The sequence below is a fragment of the Anolis carolinensis genome, chromosome 1, assembly GCF_035594765.1.
Source record: "Anolis carolinensis isolate JA03-04 chromosome 1, rAnoCar3.1.pri, whole genome shotgun sequence".
In the NCBI taxonomy this organism is placed as follows: domain Eukaryota; kingdom Metazoa; phylum Chordata; class Lepidosauria; order Squamata; family Dactyloidae; genus Anolis; species Anolis carolinensis.
The window spans coordinates 157,903,147-157,921,161 of record NC_085841.1 but is presented as its reverse complement, the minus strand read 5'-3'; the positions used below and the strand labels follow the sequence as shown (position 1 = coordinate 157,921,161).

The window sequence follows — 18,015 nt, the reverse complement described above, 5'->3', positions numbered from 1 at the left end:
ACAATTCAATAAGGAAATATGGCTATAGTTTTAGGGTTTATCACATCACAGATCCTCTTTGGTATTATAATTAATGTTTGCATTATACATAACTTTGGGATCTTTTAATTTTTAAAATTAAATTCATTGTCTGTTGCAATGGTAGAAACAACTAGTTCTTTAACCATTTATAGGAATGGGCTCAAAGACCATCTGGTCCAGGGGCCTTCCTTACTTTAGTTTTCTTAATAGTTTTCACTATTTCTGCAACATTAAGGGCACCTCTACACTTTGTCCAATGTGTGATTTGAGAAGTCCTACCAGGGCTAAACACTGCACAGTGCTGATCCGGGTTCACATGATGTAAAGCTGCTTAATGCAGTCTTACCCTGAGTTAACCTAATTTGAAGGCAACCCCGAATCCTAAAGAAGGAATCAGGTTGCCCCTTCAGTTAGGAAACAGTCCAGACAGCCTCAACTGCTTCCTAAACAGAACTGATTACAGTTGTCTTGACGGCCATCTTTCACTCTCTGACTCAAGTGGCCCAAGGACATGGGATAGCTCTCCCCTCCACGGCTTCCCCCATTGACTGGGACATCTATCTTACTCTCAGAGGTTCACAAGCCTTCTAGCAGTTCCCATGATCCATGAAGGAGGCTGAGGAGGAAGGGGGAAAACCCCTTCCTTTCCCTTGTCCCAACCTCCTTAGTCAGTCACCAGAAGGCTTGTGGACCCCTAAGAGCAAGGTAGGTGTCTGTGTCCCTCATGTAGCCAGCAGTAACATGGGGAAGAAGATGGCATGGCTGTTCTATAGGACTACTGACTAGGCAGCTCAGGGACTCCCTTTCAGACTGACAAGTGGACTTGAACCAGCATTTGGGATGGCAGTTCAAACCTACTTTTAGGGTCAGTGTAGAACTACCCATTGTCATAGCCTCTACATGTCTGTTGGTAAATTCTGCTTCTCCAAGTATTTCTCAGTGTTCTCCACAGAAACATCTTGCTTATTAGATGGAGAAGAAGAATAATTATAGAAAATCTTTTTAGTTATCTTTTTCTCATCTCAAATCTTAAGGATCAGTTTCTTCTCTTTATTTTTCCTTTCCAAGCCTACTCATCAGGTTTATTTCAAAAATATTTGCAAAAAATGTTGTTGCTTGCATTGGCTCATCCTTCTCTCATTTTCCACCATCATATTCATGGGGATTTATTTTTGTATATTTTTATTTGCTTTCAACGCATTTTTATTTGCTTTTAAAGCATTGTCTTAGATGGATTTTTGTTCATTCCTCCTCTTTGTTTTTGATTTCATCTAAAATCTGTTGTATCAGTGATCTCTACCTTATGCTTTTCTTCTTGATTTCTTCCTTCACATGAAGAGGTCATAGAATCATAGTTGGAAGAGACCTCATGGGCCATCCAGTCCAACCCCCTGCCAAGAAGCAGGAAGATGACATTCAAAGCACCCCCAACAGATGGCTATCCAGCCTCTGCTTAAAAGCCTCCAAGGAAGGAGCCTCCACCACACTACGGGGCAGAGGGTTCCAGTGCCGAACAGCTCTCACAGTGAGGTTCTTCCTGATGTTCAGGTGGAATCTCCTTTCCTGTAGTTTGAAGCCATTGTTCCGCGTCCTAGCCTCCAGGGCAGCAGAAAACAAACTTTCTCCCTCCTCCCTATGACTTTCCCTCGTGTATTTATCCATAGCTATCATATCTCCTCTCAGCCTTCTCTTCTGCAGGATAAACATGTCCAGCTCTTTCAGCTACTCCTCATACAGCTTGTTGTCTAGACCCTTGATCATTTTAGTCCCTGGGAATGGGTTCCTTAGTCTCCCCTAATGGTGCTCAAAGCACTCACATTGCCTCTGGTCAAGTCTCCTTACTCTGTTCTAACACTCACCATAGATTTATAATCACTCGCTTAGAGGCCAGGCAAGAACTGTAATTTTCCTTCTGTAATTATTCTCACTGGAAGCCCAAATAATTGAACTGAGGCTATTGTATTTTAGACACACATAAGACAACATGACTCACTGGAATATACAGTGATGTTCAACAAAGTAGATGGTAGTAGAAAAAGAGGAGAAGACAATTGGATTGACTAAGACAACCACAGGCCTGAGTTTGGAAGATCTAAGCAGAACTGTTAGGAACTGTGGTTTATGGGGGTCTTTCAATGATGGTAGTTAACAACAGATATAAAGCAGTGTCTTAATTCTTTCTTATTATGAAAATGCATTGGATTATGCTTGCCCTTGTAAGCAGTGGGGAAGAAATAATCCATCCTTTCTTCCATATGCCTTTATTATGCCACCCTAGAATAAATACTCATTTTAAGTTCTAATACAGGTTGTGTTCTACTGGGTATATGTAAAGTGTGGCCCAGGCAGTTAAATAAGTCATTTGAGATTGAGGTGCTGTGTGTGTGTGTGTGTGTGTGTGTGTGTGTTTCTTTGTTTGTTTGTTTGTTCTTGTCAGTACAGTCTGTGAACCAGGAAGGGTTCTGAGAAAAAAATTGAGGTCAGTGCCACAATTTAACAAAATACTTCAGCATTATCTGAGTTTGAATTGAATATTTGAGGGCAATACAACCGGTTTGAAAGAAATCAAAAACATTTCTTTCTTCAGGGAAGTTTGACTCAAATTTTCATCATATGGAATGAAACATATGTACCAGTATGCATATGTGGACTATGGTGCCAAGCTACTTAAAAGCCAGCTCCCACCTCATTCTCATTTTTCTTTGTACAGTTGGCAGGGAAAAGCTGGTAGCTTTCAGTGGTTTCTGCTTCTACTGCCAGCTACTAAATATCAAAGGGAAAGTGGGCCTTTTGTCACCTGTTATCTGCAGGTGGGTGGAATGGGTGAAGTGCAGGACTCTGGCATAATTTGTCCCCCTTGTTACACCCTTAATTCATATTGATTCTGAACATTTTTTCTAAAATCATTTGTTACGAGAGTATACAGCTTATATGAATTCATTTATTTCTTCTAATGATTTGTCTGCTTCTGTATCAGTGGACTATGAATATGGATATGATGGCCACAAGCCATCTGAACAATCGGAAAGCAAACCTGCATATTCATATAAAATGAGACGGAAATCTTAGTGTGCGTGCAGAGCAAACAGTTGGACTATAAGATGTCACTTGCATCTTCAGTGAAGTGCATGGAACTGGATAAGTGAAAATGAAAAAAAAAACCCATACAATATTGGACCAGCAGATAGATGGTTGGAGTTGGAACATGGATATTTGGGTTCAAGTTCATTGTGCATCTCAGAGGAGATTTCTAATCTACAGCCCCAACTTCTTGGATGTAAAACAGGAATAATACCTCACAGGATTGTGGGGTAGAAAAGTATTATTTTACTAATGCTGGTAGTTAGATTATAGATAAGGGAGATTTTCAGTCTGGATGGGCAATTAATATATGATAATTGGTATTTGTTTTAGGAATGAGGTAAGAATTTGAAGTAGAATTATGAAAGTGACTCTGCTCAAATATTTGCAACGGGAAACAATACGAACACTGCCAAAATGAAAAAGAATCCCAGTCATAATTATGCTTGCATTCACAAATTCTGTTCTGACCAGTACTTGTGGTTGCACCTATCCATATCCGACCCATATCTCTAGGAATTGTCTATGTTCTCCAGGCAATTCTATGGTATGCTTCTTTTGGAAGCTAACATAGAATCCTCTTGACAATTCCTAGAAAGGATCACTGGGAATTTCCTAGATACTCCAGCACAACTCTATAGTAATTTCCAGTGGAATCCATTCATTTCAGTAAGGTACATCTGTCATGTTATTTTCTGTAATCCGTAGATTTCCAATATGAGACTTAAATTTTGTATTAAATTTTGTATCAAAATTTCCATTTGACCCAATCAAAGAACCCACTTTTTGCAGTAGGTTGGAGTATACTAACTATATTTATAAAGCATTACAAATTAGGTAGATACACATCAGCACGGTCTGTGTTCAGGCAAATTGTGCTTCAAGTGATAGTTTAAAAGTATTTGGCATTCCCACCCAAGTATATGGGTCTTGAGTAAGTCTGACCCATGCTAGACATCTTCCTCTGTGGGATGTTGGAACTTACCTTGAATGATAATTCTGTGACAGCAAAACACAACCAAAAATAACAAGAATACAGTTGAGTTGTATTAAGCTATTAAGTGGCATATAGTTTGGTCAGGATTAAGTAATTAAACTGATAGGAATGGAGTCCAAATATAGCAGGAATTAATGTATTAATGGGTGGGTTGCTCCTCCTGCCATCCCAGAATGATCATTCAGGTCTGCCGAGCCCTCATTTATTGATTAGGTTTTCTCAGCACTTTACCCCCATCCCCAGTCCTATAGTCTGTGCTTTGCACAAGTCCTTGCCTTTCCTCCTTGAATCTGATCATGCCCACCATGTCCTGGTTTACTAGTTGTTGATGTTGATTGATGTATTTTTATGATGTTTTTACTCTTCTGTTTTTAATCTATTTGGATTGTTTATATGTTATTATGTTTTTAATTGTGTTTTAGCTTGTAATCTTTATTTATGCTGGGCTTGGTCCCCATGTAAGCCGCCCTGAGATGGTGGCAGGATATAAAAATAAAGTTGTTGTTGTTGTTGTTGTTGTTGTTATTATTATTATTATTATTATTATTATTACATTTCAACCTCCTCAGACGTAATAAACCCACATTCTGAATTGGTGCAGATCTGTGTTGTCATTTTTTCAGTTTAAGGATGCACTTCATGCATCTTGTTAGTTTTGCTTTGCTACCTTTTGTAATATAGAAAAGGGAAAGGTGTACAAACCATTATTGTCTTTCATGCATAAGCTGTCCCATGTTGGACTTTTTATTCATGTATTTGTTTTCTGTGTTCACTGTGTCTTTCCTTCCATTAGGGTTCTTCTGGATCTCCATTCTCTCTTTGTGTGCTCCTTCCTCCATTTCACCCACTCGTTTCTTCTCCTTCTCAAAGCTCATATTTTCCCTCTTTTCTTCCTCCATTTCCATTTTCTCTCCTTTCTGTCTCCCCATCCATATATCCACCAGTGGTAGTTCTCCCTTCAGTCTTGCTTCCTCCTTCAGTTCCATGCCATTTCTTTCACTTGCTTCCCCCATTTCCTCCTTACCTCTTCACGCCTTCCCTTTTCTTTCATTCACCCTTCTTACAACTTTCCCATTCAGCTCCCAGTGATCCCCCAACTGCTCTACCAGATCTTTCCCCTTCTCCCCCTCCATCCCCTCCTCATCCCTCCGCCTCTTACCCTTCTGCTCCTCACCCTTCTTTGGCTGACTTTCCTGTGGCCCCAAAAGAACCTCCGGCTTCTGAACAGGAGGAGCCTTCTCGTGATTTCAGTGCTTACTTTTCCCATAATCCTTTCTTCCTTCCTGTACCTGCACCGATCCAGTCCTGCAGAAGGTATCAAGCTCGGGAGAAGAATAGTGACAGCGTTAAATACCCCTGAAGACACAAGATGCTTTGGTTTCCTTCAGAACCATAACCCATAAACAAGAATCAGCTTTTCTACAGTACAGACAAGGTTCAGGTGCTCATAGTTATAGTGCTTCTCAAATACTCAGTGAATATTACTGTTGGCTTGAAGGAAACATCTTCAGGGTCCAGTGCTTCCTGTACCATAAATGTAATAAGGAGCAAAGGGAATGTGGTTGTTATAGACTTTGCATATTGACTTTGTAGTGAAGTACTTTTATTCCTCTTCAACACTGGGAAAAATGTACACTTCATAAGACCGTATCTAAGAAAGTGGATTTAATCAGTGAAAGCTTGTGCTACCAACTTCGTTCTCTCCTTCTTTAAGATGCTGCAATATAGCTTTTCATATTGATATTTCATGCCATCACAACTATGTCTTTTGACCATGAGATTATGAGCTTTTTGGAGAAGGAACACCTCCATTTTTGTTTTCATTCAGGGTTCACTCCTTGTAATTGTATATTTAATGTATGATTAATGAAAAGTGAATTAGGATTTCCAGACTGTTGACTGTAGTACCTCTCCTATATTGAATACATCTACACTGCAAGTACATCTGGTTTCAAGGTTGTTTTTAATATAAATGCCCAGGACAAGAGAAACCTATGAATTGTAGTTTACTGGGACGGGGAATACTTTACTGGAAACTCTAGTTCACTCCATTTATCTGCTTTTCACCCAGGTTGTTAGTTGCAAGTGATAGATGATCAGAGGATAAAATTGGTATAAAAACATATTGTATTATTTTCCCAAATAACATGTTACAAATTATAGGTGTCTGTTACTGCGAATACATTAGCTGTGCCCCATTCTTGGAGATGTCAGATTTGACTACAGTAATATGTGCTTTAGTTGCATCCTGTTTGGATCGTAAGTGAATTTGGCATGTGGCTGATTTTGGAAACTGTTCGGAAAGATCTTGAATCCAAAAGGCTGTGGCCAGACTGCTGGTTGCAGTTCATTTCAGGAAATGTATAATTTCACAGTTTGCTTATGGGCACAATTCAGAGTGGTGATTATGACCTATAAAACCTTTGAGGTCCAAACTGTTTGAAGGATTATGTACAACCTCCTGTTAATGATGCATGTGATACAAGAAGATGTTCCTTTGCAATTTGCTTTCTTTTCATCCAAAAACTCCCCCCCCCCAACCCCCAACAGCTGTAAAGCTCTGGGAGCAAGAGGGGAGAGGCAATTCACACAACAAAGAGGCACCTGCTGTGGCCTTGGTGGGGAAGGAAAAGGAGGACACACTCAGTTTGTTAGTGCCTCCTTAGTTCTCCCTGTTCAAATTGCCTTCCTCCATTTCTCTCCACTGGTAAGCAGCAGCAGTAATTTGCCGCTTCATCACATTTACTAAATTCCACTGAGTGCTACACTTAAAATACAGGAAGCCACTGCTCCCACCACATTACTTTGGCTTCAAGAGTAGGAGAGAGCTTTTCTTGCATATTTTTAAGCGTGGTGGCCAGCAGTCTTTTTCAACATTTCAGAAGGTGGTGGGGAACTGGATGTTTTTAAATCATCTGGAAGTTTGGCCTTTTCTGTAATCAACCTTGTTCCCAGGTTGAAAATGTGGGAGGGAAAGTTGCAGGAGGAGCTAAACCACCCACTCTGGTAAGGAAGAGTTCAGTTGCATCCATTACCTTTTCCTCATGGAGCAAGTTGCCAAAACAATTTCTTTCTTTTTAAAAGGCCTTTCCGGGTCCCTCCGTCCCTCTGTTCCTTCCAGAGAGAGGGGGGGGGGGTGGAGAGGGGGGAGGAAGGCAGCCGATCCATCCCTGTCAGAGAGAAGGGGGGGGAGAGGAGGGGGGGGAAGGAAGGCAACCAATAGCTAGCTGTTGGAGGGAGGGAGGGAGGGGGAGAGAGAGAGAGAGAGAAAGAAAGAAAGAGTGAGAGAGAGAGGAGGGGGGGAATAGCTCTGTTGCTTCAAAGCCTGGCTGCAATAATGCTATCAAGCAAGTATCCAGATTCAGAAGCTGTATTTCATTTTGCCCACATCTGTGGCAGGCATTGTCAGAGGCAAGTGGGATTGTTGCAATTGCCACATCAAGATAAAATTTCTTGGAAATAAGGCCCAGTGCCTTTCAGGGCTGTCTGACCATGTTCCAGAAGCATTATCTCATTATTATCAGAGGCAAGAGGGAATGTTGCAACTGGCCACCTTGATTAGCATAGAATAGCCTTGCAACTTCAAAGCTACAATAATGCTATGATGCAAGTATCCCCTGGTAATTTATTTGGAGAGGAGGATTTCTTTCAACAAATAATGCGGGGGGAGGGATGGTTGGCGGGGCCTCAAATCTGTAATGTGATGAGAAATTTACTCAAAGAATGAGGAGAACATACTAAGTTGCATGAAAGTATGGTGAAGGTAAGGAATTCATCCATTTCATAAGAAAATTGAGCTCTACTGAGCAAAAAAATTTCATCCATTTCATTGCCTTAATGTGATGAAGTCCTTGGTCTGCTTTTTGCTCTGGGGAAGGAGGAAAGACCAAGAAGCTGTATAAATGGAGCATTATGCTCTGCCAGCTTGATGTAGGATCTTGTACTATATCTTCCTGTATAAGCCTGCCTGAGCATTCAAACCATCAGGACTATCTCTTGGTACCATCACATTTGCAGTCACATTTGATGTGGACTTGTGAGGGCCACCTTGGTGTCTCCCAGACTGTTGCACTCTTTGCCTCAGGAAGCTATGCTGGCCTCCTCCAGGCAAGCACAGATTTTATTATTTAGATTGCTGTTTGGTCGTTAACTGATTGCTGCAGAACACTCTTCTAGCAGGGTGTTTGTGCTGCATATCTATGTCTTGGTTATATTGTAATAACATTTAAATTATGTAAAATTAAATTAGCCTTTGATTTAATTCCTCTAAGATTTTAAATTATATTTTTGCTTATCTGTATTGCGTTTTAATCTGTGCTGTGAACTAGTTGGGGTCTCATATGGTCAGGCTATAAACAGAATATAAATAAATTAGGCACTTACCTTTGAGTAGTGTACTTATTTAGCATTCACCACTTTCTCCTCACGACAAACAATAAAAAAGTAGCTAAGCAAGACACCAGTTGGGACCAGACATTAAGAAAAGATGTCAAACCTTTCAACCCCATGCTTTTGGTTCTGGAAAATTTCTTCTGAAAAATCTGACTACTGACACTGTTTCAAATTCTTAGTATAATGTCTAAGCTGGACCATAATGTTCCTAAGTTAAGCTTTTAATAACTGAGATTTCTTAAAAGACTCATAACTTAATTTGGGATTTATTGCCTTCAAAATTGCAACCTCAATAATGCTGAAAGTAATATGTTGATTTGTGGCTTGATTGTGGGATTTTCCTTTTTAGTAGCAGAGTTGTTTTGCAATTTGAATTATCTTTCCTCCTCTGTGCTTCCCCAAGGAGTAGGTTAAATACCTTGCATTAAAGCATTATGGGGATAAAATACATTTTTTGCTAAATTTGAGATTGGCAAATGTTCATATGTTGACGATTCATCTAGGACAGTGGTTCTCAATCCATGGGTTCCCAGATGTTTTGGCCTTCAACTCTCAAAAATCCTAACAGCTGGTAAACTGGCTGGAATTTCTGGGAGTTGTAGGCCAAAATACCTGGAGACCCACAGGTTGAAAACCACTGATCTAGGGTATATCTTCAGTGATGTACAGATATGAACAATTTCCTTGTTAAGTATTGTTAAATTGCAGTTTTTCTTGCTTTGTCACTTTTTCTTCTTAACCAGGGTGTTGTATCTTTAGACAACTATAATACTTCCTTTTATGACCCTTTCTTCCTGAAGACTCCAGATGCTTCCAAGGTAGGGTAGCCAGCGTGCTCTTTCTGTTCTGGGTAAATATTGTAATTAATAAAGCTAGAATTGTATTGTTTGCTTAGCTATATAGGCAGAGCTTGCAAAGGGATGAGTTTTTAAAAAATTAGATAGCAAATACACCATGACCAACAAACTTTTCATTGCCACCCCATCAATGTACAGAAAACCACGCCAAGGATAGGATATCACTCAACAGATTTGCAGGTTGTGGCCGACTGTGGGGTCACCCTCGAAAGTCTACTTAACCAAATCTTATATGAACATTATATATTTATAGTATAAAGTTTTTCCTTCGTTAGCACTCAAATATCTTGATTGGTTATATGCAAAATGCTTAATATTACAATTATAAATCAGGATCTGTGCATGCTTTTTGTAGATACTCAGGTAACAAAAAAATAACATCTAATCATAATAGCAGGGGTGGGAATATCTATACACATATCTGTATGTGTATATGTGGCATGGGAGGTTTGGGGAGAATTCACTATGATTTATAGGAGTTTTAAGTACTGGGATGTATAGTTCACCTGCAATCTAAGAGCACTCTGAACTCCACTAACGGTGGACCTCGAACTAACTTGGCATACAGACCCAGCATGCCCAACTTTGCATACTGGCGAGGTTTGGGGGTGATTAACCTTGACATCCAGGAGTTATAGTTCACCTGTATTCAGAGAACACTGAACCCATCTGATGACTGATCTGGACCAAACCTGGTACACAAATTCAACATGGCCAACTGGGAATACTGGTGGACTTTGAAGGTCATTGACCTTTATCTCTGGGAATTATAGTTCACCTGTATTCCTGAATCCTGGCAAGTGTTTCAGGAAGATTGCCCTGGGAATCTGGGAATTGTAGCTCACTTTATCCAGAGAACACTGAACCCAGCTGATGACGGATTAGGACAAAACTTGCTACACACACCCAGCACGGCCAACTTTGCATACTGGCAGGGTTTGGGGTTGATTGAATTCGGCATCCGGGAGTTACAATTCACCCATTTTCAGAAAAAACTTTACCCAGATAACATCAGAGCTGGACCAAACTTGGCACACAGACCCAATATGGCCAACGGTGAATACTGTGGGAGTTTTGGGAGAGCTGACCCAAGATTTTTTGGTGAATTGTAGTTCAACTCCCTTATGCATTTTCTAATGGGAGCATTCATAAAAAACAAAAGCAATGACTGAGTTTTTTTCTAAGAAATATGAGCAAACGGATATTAACCAACACCCAAAAACAAACAAGGCCCTTTTCAAATAATCCTGGCTAGTCCTTATATAAATGAAGCTTTTTCACCTATATGTCGGGGGGGGGGGGGGGGGGTCCCAGCTCTTTCCCTGTCATATTTGTTCTAACCAGTTTCTACTGGGTTTGGGAAAGCAGCTGGCTCCTTATCACTAAGAGTATATTTCTTCTCTGTACCTCTTTGTTTTAAACTGGAATGCCAAGGGGCTCTCCTGGTTCTGGCCTTGGCTGGTCTACAATAGAGCATTAACACAGAAATATGCTCCTCTATGTGTGTATGGTATTTTCAGCCTAGTTCTGGCAGCATCATATTCCCATGCCAATACTTCTTCCCCCAAAAACAGTATAATAGAAGACATGTAGGAAGCTTTTCAGACCTTACACCAGTGGTTCTCAACCTATGGGTTGAGATTCCCAGAAATCCTAACAGCTGGTAAACTGTCCTACTGGGAGTTGTAGGACAAAACACCTGTGGACCCACAGGTTGAGAACCACTGCCTTACACAAATGATCTGCAAATTTATTTGGCCCTCAGTGTATAAATTTTTGTTCACTTCCATATATTGTATCTATGATTTCTTGCTAATTTGATGTTGCGATGACATTTTGATTGCAAAAGCATAAACTTAGTTATATTTTAATAGGTATCAGTTCCGCCTTTATGTGATCCCTTGTTAAAGGAAATAGAAGACAGATACCTTGAAGCCGGCATTATCAAACAATGTGAAACAGGTAGCCTTTAATGCTTACTGTGTTGTCGAAGGCAGTCATGGCCGGAATCATTGGGTTGCTGTGAGTTTTCCGGGCTGTATGGCCATGTTCCAAAAGCATTCTCTCCTGATGTTTTGCTCACATATGTGGCAGGCATCCTCAGATTTGAGGGGTCTGTTGGAAACTAAGGTTTATATATCTCTGGGAGGGTGGGAGAAAGAACTCTTGTCTGCTTGAGGCACGTGTGAATATTGCAATTTGCCACTTTGATTAGCATTTAATGGCCTTGCAATTTCAAGGCCTGACTGGTTGCTGCCTGGGGGGGGGTCTTTTGTTGGAAGGTGTTAGCTGGCCACTTAGTTTCCAACAGACCCCTCAACCTCTGAGGATGAGGGTGAAATGTTAGGAGAGAATGCTTTTGGAACATGGCCATACAGCTCGGAAAACTCACAGCAACTCTGTAATGCTTCCTGATGTGGTTGATCGGTGGAGGGGATACAACTGGGAGGAGTGGATTTGGGGGTTGCCTTTAATTCATCTCCAGCTTAGCTGTTCCAGTTTTTGAAAAGACTTCTGTTTTCATGGTTTCCACTTCCTGCAGGAAGAATGTTATCTCACAAAGAGATGAATGAACTCCATAAGACAGAGCTGCCATTGCTTCCCTTGAGCCGACAGCTTTTGAGTCCAATAGAGTGGCTGAAAGTTCCACCTAGATATGTGGATAGTGAAATTCGTCTGAGGAGCCAGTAAGACGTGTTAATCTTTTTAAAGAAAGTTTCTCCTTTGAAGGGGGTGGTGGCGTAGATAAATGTATGTGCCTTTCGTGGATCAAGTGAATGACTGCTTTCCTGGTCATGGAAGAAGAGTTTAGTGATGGTGGCTAAAAATCTGAGATGTTTGTCTCTGAAGATCAGAAGCATAATTGCATGAATCCATGCAGTTTGCCTAAGCCCAACAGGAACCAGTATCAGGCTGACAACTCCTCCTTTGTAAAACTGGTATATCAGTGTGGAAAATGGCAAATATTTTTTACCCTGAAGGAGAAGGAGGAGAGCATTACCTGATTGCAAGATGACTGGAACCATCTCACTGTTTGAGAACATGCTCTGCTGTTACTTGTCTTTATTTATACTTTTCGTTATGGGTTTCCTGTCACAACTTTCTCGCTAATCACACGAGTGCATCTTTTTCATTGAATCTCTTTTTCACAATTCCTGTTATACAACTTGCTGTTTTTTGACCTTCTTCCATGTATTAACGTTCCTGTACCAGTCTTCCTTTCAGCTTTGGCTTTTATTTTTTCCCCCTTTCCATTTGTTAAAGCTTTTCATCAATTTCAGTCATTGTTTCAAAGAACATCTCTTACTCACTTCATTTAAATATATGTAGCTCCTTCTGTCTGGAATTCTAGTACCTGCCTTTTATTGCCCCTTTCCCCTGTCCTCCCAGGCCAATATGGGAAGCTGCCAGCATTGAGATCTCTCTAGATCAGTGGTTTCCAAATGTTTATTTTTAGACTTCAGCTCCCATATGTCTAGCCATCTTGGCCTCCTTAACCAACAGTAACAAATTTTGGGAGTTAAAACTTGGTGAGACGAGTCTTGTGATTGGAATGTCATAATAGAAGGGTGTAACCTATTTCGGAAAAATAGACCAAACAGGAAAGGAGGAAGGATAGTATTGTATATCTTTGTCCTGGAGAAAAGTGACTAGTGGGATGCCGCAAGGTTCTGGTCTTGGCCCAGTGTTATTCATCATCTTTATCAATTCCTTGGGTGATGGAATAGAGGACATGCTTATTAAATTTGCAGATGAAACTAAATTGGGAGGAATATTTAATATTAATCAGAATCCAAAACGACTGTAACATTAGAGAGCTGGGTCAAAACGATCAAAATGAATTTCAACAGGGAGAAATGTATGGCATGATGATGATGATTATTATTATTATTATAATATTCAGATTACGAATTTGGGCTGTACATTTTTTCCCTGGTTTGAAACATGATTGTTATGCAATAAACTGGAGTTCAATAACAGGTCCTAATCGATTTAATAGCATCCTCTCATACACTTTACGTAGATGACATAAGAGAGAGATTGGTCAGTAGTTCCTTGCATTGGAGGTGTCTTTACCAGGCTTTAAAGTGGCAATGATCTTAGTTTCCCTCCATAATCTGTTTCTGTGCCAAGCATTGATTGTAACATTTCAAAAGCCAGTTTTCAGCTTTGAGACCCAAGTGTTTGATTTGTTCCATCAATAAGTCATCTAGGCCAGGTGTGTTACTAGTTTTACATCGCTTAATAGCTTCTCTGAGTTTTTTCAGATTGGAGATGACAATTGGTGGTTTCAAGTTCTGGTGCCCTGTTGATTTTCACCTTTACTCTGCTGCAATTATGCATTCTGAATTAGCTGTTGTGCTATCTGATCTGATGTTACGTTTACATCCATTGCTTGGCTATTAGCCTCCTCCAAGTAGAATTAAATCAAGGAAAAGCTTCATGAGAACCACTTAATGTTCCCCCAGCAACAACAAGAGTATCTGTGTGGGCAGCTAAACCAGGAAATCCCAAATGGATGCCCCCCTCGCACGAGGGTCTTCTTCCAAGGGCAAACCAGGAATGGGCAAATTGGAAGTCACTGAATAGACTCAGAAGTGGAGTTGGCCTATCAAAAGACAACCCGGCAAAATTGAACTACCTAGAAGAATCCTCCACCTTGTGCGACTGTGGAGCAGAACAAACTTCTCTACATCTGTATGCTTGCCCGCATTGCCCCCCTCATGCAAAAAGAATTGTTTAAAGCTACACACAATGCAGTTGCTGTTCCCCGTTTTTGGTCTAAAATTATTTAACTGTTTGTGTTCCTTCTATTTTATCAATTTTATACTTATTTATGCAATACTTTTGACACAAAATAAGTAATTATATTCATTTATGACCTGCTTTATTTCCCCCAAAGGGGACTCAAAGTGGCTTAACATAAAAATGTTAGCATAGCATTTAAAATATACAAATATTAAAACAGAATTAAATATAAACAGTATTAAAGGATTCACAGTTAAAACTATTCAAACATATTTGATGCATATTCAAAGCTACTACACTTTGGTATATTCAAAGGTATGTGAAAGGGATCTCGAAATCTTGGTAGACCACATGCTGAACATGGATCAACAGAGTGATGCGGTAGGTTAAATGGCCAATGTGATTCTAGGCTGCATCAGTAGGAGTCTAGTGTTGAGATCAAGGGAAGTCGTTGTTGTTCAATCACTCAGTCGTTTCTGACTATTCGTGACCTCATGGACCAGTCCACGTCAGAGCTCCCTGTCAGACGTCACTGCCCCCAGTTCCTTCAAGGATACCATCCATGAATCTTGCCCTTGGTCGGCCTCTCTTCCTTTTTCCTTCCATTTTCCCCAGCATCATGATCTTTTCCAAGCTTTCCTGCCTTCTCATGATGTGGCCAAAATACTTCATCTTTGTCTCTAATATCCTTCCCTCCAATGAGCAGCCAGGCATTATGTTCTGGAGTATGGACTGGTTGGATCTTCTTGTGGTCCAAGGCACTCTCAGGATTTTCCTCCAGCACCAAAGTTCAAAAGCATCTATCTTCCTTTGCTCAGCTTTCCTTATGGTCCAGCTCTTGCATCCATAGGTTACTATGGGGAATACCATTGCTTTAACTATGCGGACCTTTGTTGCCAGAGTGATGTCTCTGCTCTTCACTATTTTATCGAGGTTGGCCATTGCTCTCCTCCCAAGAAGTAAACGTCTTCTGATTTCCTGGCGGCAGTCTGCATCTGCAGTGATCTTCATGCCTAGAAATATAAAGTCTGTCACTGCCTCCATGTTTTCTCCCTCTATTTGCCAGTTATCAATCAGTCTGGTTGCCATGATCTTGATTTTCTTAATGTTTAACTGAAGCCTGGCTTTTGCACTTTCTTCTTTCACCTTGATGATAAGGCTCCTCAGCTCCTCCTCACTTTCAGCCATCAGAGTGGTATCATCTGCATATCTAAGGTTGTTAATGTTTCTTCCAGCAATTTTAACTCCAGCCTTGGATTTGTCAAGCCCCACACGTCGCATGATGTGTTCTGCGTACAAGTTGAATAGGTAGGGTGAAAGTATACAGCCCTACCGTACTCCTTTTCCAATCTTGAACCAGTCTGTTGTTCCGTGATCTGTTCTTACTGTGGCTACTTGGTCATGGTCTCACTCTATTTTGCTTTGATCAAACCTCAGCTGGAATAGCACTGTGTCCAATCCAGGGCACTACAATCCAAGAAGGATATCGACAAGCTGGAATTTGTCCAGAGGAGGACGACTAAAATGATAAAATGTCTGGAGACCATGAATCCCTAGGAGAAGCAGCTTAGGGAGCTGAGTATATTATGCTTTTGAGAGAAGAAGGCTGAGAGTGGATATAATAGACATGTTTATATAGTTGAAAGGATGTCATATTGGGGAAGGTTGTTTTTGTTGCTTTGGAGACTAGGAGATGGAGCCATGGATTCAAATGGCAGGAAAAAAGGATTCCACCTGAACATTTGCAAGAATTTCCAGATGCCAAGAACTGTTTGCCGGTGGGCTATGCTGCTCCTTTTCTGGAGGTTTTAAAGTTAAGGCTGGATGGCCATCTGTCAGGGTACTTTGATTATTATGTATTCCTACATGTCAGGATGGCTTTTGTGGGTTCCTTCCCACTCTATAATTCTGTGAAGTCAAAAATCCAAAGTTTGGGAACCACTGCTCCAGACCATTTTAACTGGCAACAGAAGTGACATCTGAGACAAATCGCAGATCTTTAAAATCAACACTTTTTCTGTCGTTTAATTTTTACAATTTTTGCCTGATGAAAAAGCCAATGGCACTTCAAAAGCTTACATAATGGATTGCTGTTTTGTGGATTTTGGTGCATAGTCAACATGTTTATCCCTGAATATGTTTATTGGAAAAAAGGTTAGCCTTCAGCAGGAATGAGGAAATTCCAGCCCATAGGCTGCATGCAATCCCCAGAGCTCCCAGGTGTTTTTTAAGGAGTGCTTTTAAACTTGTCCAGTTACTCCCCATTGCAAATACAGGATGAATGTTATTGTCATGAGGTTTACTTTTAACCAAGGGAAGAGAAGAGACCCAGCACATCTCAGCTGTCATACCTTTACATCTGGCTATGAGGACATTTATCTGATCCTGCCTGTTCCCCATGAAGCAGCGAATGGTTGTGCAGGGTCCAGGGGAGGAGGTATATCTCAGAGACTATGTGGTGGTGGTGTATGGTTCAGCCTAGCAAAGGTCTGCCTGCAGAACTACTACACCATGCTGAATTTTTTTGTTTTAAAAAGACCTCCTGTTCCAATTTGCAAGTGGTTATTGTGGCTTTAAACCACATAATCATGACCTTCCCTATTTTTTGGTACATGGTAGTTACCTAGATAAACATCTGTCCTCCATCAAAATTCATGGATGGAAAATCTGTGGGTACAGAGAGCCAACAACAGTGGTTTTACATATCTGCCAGTGCTCATTAGTTTTTACCCAGTTTGGATCCCCAAATGTTACTGAATGGCAACTCCATTTGCTTTTGATAATCTGCCATGCAGACTGAGGGTAACGGGAATTACAGCTCAACAGCACTTGTGGCTCAGGCTGGAGAAAGGTTAGAGGACATTTTGAAGTCAAGACTTCATATCCACAAGCCTTCTATCTAAATCCAAACCCCGCTCTCCTGACTAAACAGAACCAGCTGCAGCCTTCCAGAAGTTACTGTATCACAACTCCAATCAGCTCTAGCCATAATGCCTAATGATGAGGAGTTGTGAGTCCAGCATCTGAGAGCCTCACAAAATGATACTGAGTGACCCATCAGCCTTGAGGTTGACACATGTTCTAGACCATATTTCTTGCTTTTGCCAGGGAGGAGACATTCTGCTGGAGAAAATTTGTCTTACCCATCCACCCATGTGTTGTTCACATACCATGTAGTTTAATTTGTTTTACAATGCAACAAAAATGAAAAAGACTTGAAAAAAATGGGAACTGAAAATTAATGTTAGCTTATTGACTAGCTGCCATTTTTCTTTTCCTTTTAGTGTTACACAGCATCAACACATGTGCAATACTGATTCCTGATATTATAAGACAGCATTAACCATCTGGTTTTTATTCTTTTCAAAGGCTAAAAATGATCCCAACAAGAAACCAAACTTCTATGGATTTCAAAAGCTGGGGTGATCCATTCTGGGGTTCAGCAAACAAAAGAATGATATCTGTCAGGAAACCAGATTTTGGCCATGCATCCACTCCTATGACAAAACAAATACTGCTTGGTTCATCAGGTTGTAAAACACCAATAAATTCTGCTTCCTAATTACCAGTATATCTTTGACCTGGATTCCTTACATAAGTCATAAATGTGTCATTCTCAGGATGGCCAGGAGGAGCAATCCACTACAACTGGGTTTGATCCCCACACTCCTAATAAGCTGCAACTGTCATTTTCAAAACAGCTACCATTTGGAAATTGAAGGTTGGGTTGCTGACCTGAAGGCTGCCAGGTTCGAATCCCACCCGGGGAGAGCGCGGATGAACTCCCTCTATCAGCTCCAGCTCCATGTGGGGACATGAGAGAAGACTCCCGCAAGGATGGTAAAACATCAAAACATCCGGGCGTCCCCTTGGGCAACGTCCTTGCAGATGGCCAATTCTCTCACTCCAGAAGCAACT

At 40.7% G+C, this 18,015-nt stretch overlaps 1 protein-coding gene across 3 annotated transcripts in view; it reads left to right on the top strand.

The window, feature by feature from the left end:
• fam228b (family with sequence similarity 228 member B) overlaps positions 1–17,668 on the top strand; it is a 40,709-nt gene extending 23,041 nt beyond the window's left edge. For all 3 annotated transcript variants that reach the window (XM_062957284.1, XM_062957286.1, XM_062957279.1), the window contains 4 exons: positions 9,235–9,309; positions 11,223–11,310; positions 11,891–12,035; positions 17,467–17,668. In XM_062957284.1, the coding sequence (XP_062813354.1) occupies positions 9,235–9,309; positions 11,223–11,310; positions 11,891–12,035; positions 17,467–17,659 (501 nt within the window). In that variant the 3' untranslated portion in view covers positions 17,660–17,668. The remainder of the gene's footprint in view (positions 1–9,234; positions 9,310–11,222; positions 11,311–11,890; positions 12,036–17,466) is intronic.
• The last annotated feature ends 347 nt before the right edge of the window (positions 17,669–18,015 follow it).